General features: G+C 41.5%; 1 protein-coding gene across 1 annotated transcript; it reads left to right on the top strand.

Annotated features, from left to right (window-relative positions):
- Window positions 1–83: 83 nt before the first annotated feature.
- On the top strand, window positions 84–5,455 carry NUP153 (nucleoporin 153kDa; the record flags this gene model as incomplete). The annotated part of the gene is made up of 4 exons (XM_010191159.1): window positions 84–455; window positions 2,207–2,470; window positions 3,737–3,896; window positions 4,359–5,455. Coding segments are annotated over 4 exons (881 nt in total), but the record flags the coding sequence as incomplete, so codon positions are not given.
- Window positions 5,456–5,971: the final 516 nt, after the last annotated feature.

The following is a 5,971-nucleotide window of genomic DNA, read 5'->3' as shown; positions in this document are numbered from 1 at the left end:
CTTTTCCAGCCGAGCGATTCTGTGATTCTGTACTTGACTGGGCATTTCTGCAGTGGTTGGTTTATGACTGCTCTTCCTTTCAGATCAAGGAGCAGCAGCAAAGCCATCCTTCGGCTTCCTGAGCTCCAGTTCCTCCAGCACAGTTGTACCCACCACTTCAGCCAACAGCAGCAGCGTGTTTGGCAGCGCCATCTCTTCCTCAAATCCTCAGCCGGTTCCCGCTCCCTTCGTGTTTGGACAACCCAGCAACACTGTGAGCAGCTCTGTTTTTGGCAATTCGGCAGAACCTGCAGCATCTCAATCATTTGGCTTTTCTCAAGAAAACAAACCAGCAACCACATCTTCCAGCACTGGTTCGACAGTTGCCGCGTTTCTCTTTGGTTCGGGAGCCAGCAGCACCAATGCAGCAAATTCAGGCTTTTCCTTTGGAGCCACAACCACCTCGAGTTCAACAGGTACATTTTAAATAGATGTTCTTCTCATTTGTGCCATTACATAGTGGACTGAATATCGTTCACTGTTTCGTGAACATCATACTCTGGAGAACGTGTAGGCCAAATGCATGGAAGTAGAAAAAGGCATTGAGTATTTCTATTGAACAATGTAAATGGGGCTCAGTTTCTCACAGTCTGGGAAATACAGTTTACAAATGAACTGGCAGCAGTGTTGTTTTATGCAAAGGACAATCCTTTACTGGATTTCAGTTTGTGTAGGAATTTTTTACCATGAGAATTGATAATGTCTTTCTTCTCACTATCAGTCCAGTGCTTATGGTTAGAAAATGGATTACAACTTTCCTAATTTTTCTGTCCCATACCTAAAACTCTCAACTGTTGTAAATGATGTCAAGACTGGCAAAATCATTCCTTCACAAGTACATATAAACACAGTACCTCTGTGTTTAATTGCTGCTGCTTAAGGATTGGTTTCTAGTAAGCATTATAGCCAGTGTTTGTTGATTTTCCAGAAATTTAGAGAAGACAGAGATAAGGATCTCATTTATTCATGTTTTATGTTGGTTGCCCCACTGCATGAATTTAGCAGTATGACACAAGACTAAATGCACCAAATCATCTGTATTCCTGCTTGCCTAGCAGCATGTTGGAAATAAGATTGAACCTGTGAGGAAGAGACGTCATCTAGTTGGATCTGATTGCTTAACCTTGTCCATCACAGAAATTAAACTTGCACACTGTTCTTGTGTATCAGAAAGAGAGAAAACAGTCCTAAATTATAACAACCAGCAGATCAATTTAACATGCTTACAAATCAGTAACTTTGGGAGTCTTTGGTACTGCATTAGTAGGCAGTACCATATTTTAAACCTCTTCACAAAGGTTTTTGGTTGGTTGGTTGGTTGGTTGGTTTTTACGCAGAAGCCTGTATTAACTTTTACCGTGTACCTGTTTATCGTCTTGGAAAGAGAAACAGCCGGGCGTTCCAAGTTGTGGTGCAGTCGAGGGCATACTCTGTTGCGTGAAGGCGGCTTAAACTGCATTAATAGCGCTGTTCAAAATGTCCCCTTCTGCGCAGATCTGCTGCGTGCGTGCAGAGTCGCTGTTCCGTCATGTATTGTTCTTTCAATTATTTCTGCTGGCCACGCAGAGCCAAAGCAGCCAAACAAACGTGCTGGTTGTCTGTTGATGTTACGTACAGGATTAGTCTGCGCTGAACCAAGTTTTTGAGTACAGAGAGATCACTGCAAGCTTGGTTTGGCCTCCAGAAGTTGGTAATGGTAAACACTTGGGCAGGGAGGGGTGCAATTGCTGACAAGAAAGATTCATGTTCTCCTGATCTTAATAAATCAGGAGCTGTCTTTTGCATGTTAGAAAAATATGATCTGAATGAATATTCTCCATGTGTGATACAAACAGCTGTTAGTAAATACAAAATGCCATTTGTGGGAGCCTTTTTGCAGAATATGAACGTTAACACAGTAATTTGAGTCTAGACAACCAATGTGTTTACAATTTAATTTTGCCTGACCCTCATAAACTTGGTGTTTCTCATGTTACTTACAAGAAAAGGTGCAACTCCCATTATGGCTGACATAATATTTGTTTTATGTACTCACGCAATTAGTTTGAAATTAAAGCTACCAGACTTGGGAAACAAGTGGTTTTAGAACCTTTGTTTCCAGATTCATTCTCGGGCAAGGAAAAAGAACAAACCAGCATATACTGACGTTGCTCTTCTGTCCCCCAAGGGTCGTCCTCTTCATTTCTGTTTGGCTGTGGGCCTCCAGCACCTGCTGCCGGCACAGCATTTGGCACCAGCCAGCTACCAGCTTTTGGCCAGAGCCAAGGGTCCAGCCAGCCAAGTTTTGGGTCGCTGTCGACACCGTTGTTTTCAGCTGGCGCTCAGCCTGCTCCCCCTGCCTTCGGCTCAGTGACGAGCAGCACACAGCCCTCTGTGTTTGGACAGCAAGCGAGCCAGCAGCCAGGATTTGGCTCTGGTACCCCCAGCACTGGTGAGTGCTGATCCTCCTCTTCCCTCTTGGTCTCAGAGACTATAGATTATATTTTATTTTTCATGAAGTTATATGGAGAAAGACGGCTTCATAAAAATAATGGGTACAGAGTTAATTAAGTAATTTGTGTCTCGCTCCTGAGTGTGGAGGATGTGCTGTAGGTGGGGAGCCTTCTCCACAGGAGACTTAGCAGACACGGAGGTTGCAGCACTGCCACTAAATACTGGGGCTTATTTCTTGAGAAATGTAGTGATTAAAAGGAAGTGTTGAAACCCATGGAGCATTCACTGGTAAGATTGTACAAACCCAAATGGCAGAAGCCTGCAAAATGATTAGTTTTGGAATTGTTAGAGTTGTTCTTAGTTATCTGACTTCATTAACAGGCTTTGGCAGTTTATCTGGATTGGGGGCCCTGTTGTATAAGAATATGGTCAGAAACATTTTTAAGCATTTATGGGTTAAGACTTTATTTTAAGTTCTTTGTACTAACGAAGTATAAGATACTATGGGAAGTGGGCAGAGAATGATCCTTATAACGTAAGTGTAAGAAGCACCTCTTCCAGACTAGTAATTATTAAAAAAGAAAAACACACTGCCAGAACTTACGTATTTGGTATCATGATGTCAAATACTGAAAGGGAAATGTCTCATTTTCTCCTCCCAGAAGTTTTACAAAATAGCCTCTATTAAAAGTAACTGACACTTTTGTACTCCTCAGTAACCATGTTACTCAGTCCGTCTTTTTGTTAATCAGGGAGCAGTGTAAAGATAAGAACCTCCCTGGATTGTCTGTGTTGCTTATTACTTACTTTGATGGTAGAAATTTTATTTTATTTTTAAGATGAGGTGCTGTGTTAGCACATGAAATGAAAGGGAGTTCCCCAGATCAACTGCATGAACACAAGGAAGTTTACTTGAATATAAATCTATATGATTCAATACTATAATTTAAGACTTTTATTAATAAAAACTTCAGTATGCACAGGTATGAACTTAATGGCGGTACAGAAGTTAGCAAACAATTCCTTATTGGTGTGCCAGCAGCGTTACTTTGAGGATCTTTTTGTGATCCTCTATTAAAGTGAGTTCTTCTGTGTACCGTCCCTGTAGTCAGCTGGCGCTGCTGCACCCCCCACCCCCAACTTTGTTGTCTTGAGCGAAAAGAATTGATCAGAGACAGTGGGAAGAACATGAGGATTTTGCTGGAAAGGATGAATTCACATTGCAACTTTCTTACTCCCTTCTGCTTCTACCCCATCTTCCCAGGTTCAGTATTCCAGTTTGGAAGTAACACTTCTAATTTCAACTTTCCAAATAACCCAGGAGTGTTTACTTTTGGTGCAAATCCTCCTGCACCAGCAGCACCGGCACAGCCTTCTGGCTCTTCAGGATTTTCGTTCAGCCAGCCTCCAGCATTCACAGTGGGGTAAGAGACCGTATCAGAATTTCACTTGAGCTTCGGGTAATATCAGAGGACAGTGTTCAGCCTCTGCTGCTGTTAAATCAGGAGGTGTTCAGATGAACCTTGGAGTCTGAAACTAGATTAAGCGTCCTGCCTTGTATTAGCCCGACTGGCTAACTAAGCAACGGTATCTGTAAAGGAGCCCCGTTGTCAGAAATATCACACAGCAACGTATGTGAAATGGTCTTGTTCTCGAAAGGTAAAACCCGTATCTAGCCATTATGCTGCTGCTTTCCCTCTGAATGAGAGAGATGTAATTGCTTTTGGTTTCGGGACCTCTCTTCCTCCTGTTCATCATGTGCCATGTGTTGCCAGCTGGTAACTAGTGAGACAAGACTATGAAAGAGTTGGAGTATCTACTCAGTGCTGCTACTGCATTTTCAGCTACACTGTCCTAAACTCTCAACTACTAATTTCTTTTGATAGGACTAATGGGAAAAATGTTTTCTCTGCCTCTGGATCTTCAGTTCCTGGTCGGAAGATAAAGACTGCAGTTAGACGTAGAAAATAACCGCCCGGTTGGTAAAGCAGCTTTGGAAGCAGCTACTACCTTGCATTGTTCAGCTGTTGGGATCGTACCTCATGCTGGGTTAGCTGAAGTCAGATCTGCCTAAAGGAATAGAAAACTCTGCTGCCCTTCCCTCCCCTCCCCTCTCCCCGGTTAGATTCTTTTGGTAATGAGTAGCGTTGGCAACGGGGCCGTTCTCAAGCAAAACTTTTAGACTCCAGCAAGTTCCTTCTTTCAGTGACTCGGCATGGTCTGGCTGTAGCCGTGAGCAGAGCCTGCACAGTGAATGGCTTGTACAATACCTCCTCATCTGCACCACTATGTGCGCTCATCTGCGTTTACTGACGCCTCGAAATTGTAATTATATCGGCGAGGGATGCTGTATAGAGTAGAGAATGTTGATAACGAATGATTTCTATGCTGAGTTTGTGCTGGTGTATGTGTGAAGTGAGTGAGTTTGAGTGTATCGTGCACTAAAATTTTCTGATAGAGGAAGACTGATTAAAGGATGATCCATGCTAAGGACTTGTTAGATCTGTAGTTCTTCATTTAATAATTATACGCTATTTCTATATTTTCATTCTTACAGCCCTTTATCACCTGTCTCGCCTTTGTTATTTTATTATGAAACATGTGTAAATACAATTTTGTTTCTCTATGTACTTTTTTGGCATAACAGATCTGTGAAATGGAAATTTTAATTTTGTGTGTTACAGCCATTTTGTTTAGTATTGTCTCAGATTTTATGTAAATCCCATTATTCAAAGTTGCCTAAATCCATTTAGAAAATCTTTAAAATTGGGAATTCTTAAAGTAAGTTTATTGGCTTTTCTGATCCATTTTTGTTTGGACCAAAAACCAGTATTGTACAAAGTATTAAGTATATATTTTTATATTTACTGAAATGGACTGTGGTGACTTTGGATAATAAGGAAAAGTTTAATATTAAAGCCATGTTTATTACAGTATAATTAACATGTTAAACCATGGGATAAATGCCATCAATAAAAACTATGAAATACTGTCTGGCCGTTTTAACTCTTCGTGAAGGCAACTGCAGCTGTAACTGTCCAAGATGATGCACTCGGCCTGAGTGGTGCAACGTGCTTTCTATTTTCCACTATTTGCTCTTTGACAGTGACCCTGATTTTAGAGGCTGTTACATTAGGTAGAGGTTCCCTGCTAACAAGGAGAGTTTTATCGTAGACTTAACCTTGGAACCGTATGTCAGTGTGTCAGCTCTGTCTGCAATGTTTGCTTTAAATTTTTATAGAGCTATTTTAAAAAAAACCCAAACAAAACTAATGTTATAAACATTCACCACCATTCTAACTGAAGAGGAAGAAGTACACCCAATTGTAAACGAGTCATTTGGGTTGGTTTTTTTTCCCCACTTCTGTAGTAGGTAGAGGAGCTTCTTGGAGAGCAGATGTTATTCTAGTGAAACAAGAGGAAATGCTCTACTTTGTCTGGGGACCACAGCTCAACTTGTGTTAAGCCACAGCATGCAGTTTATGGTTGAGATTCAGTT

This window comes from Mesitornis unicolor, unplaced genomic scaffold, assembly GCF_000695765.1.
Source record: "Mesitornis unicolor isolate BGI_N332 unplaced genomic scaffold, ASM69576v1 Scaffold48328, whole genome shotgun sequence".
Taxonomy (NCBI): domain Eukaryota; kingdom Metazoa; phylum Chordata; class Aves; order Mesitornithiformes; family Mesitornithidae; genus Mesitornis; species Mesitornis unicolor.
Note: the sequence above shows the minus strand (reverse complement) of the source record. Positions and strands in the feature narration are given on the sequence as shown.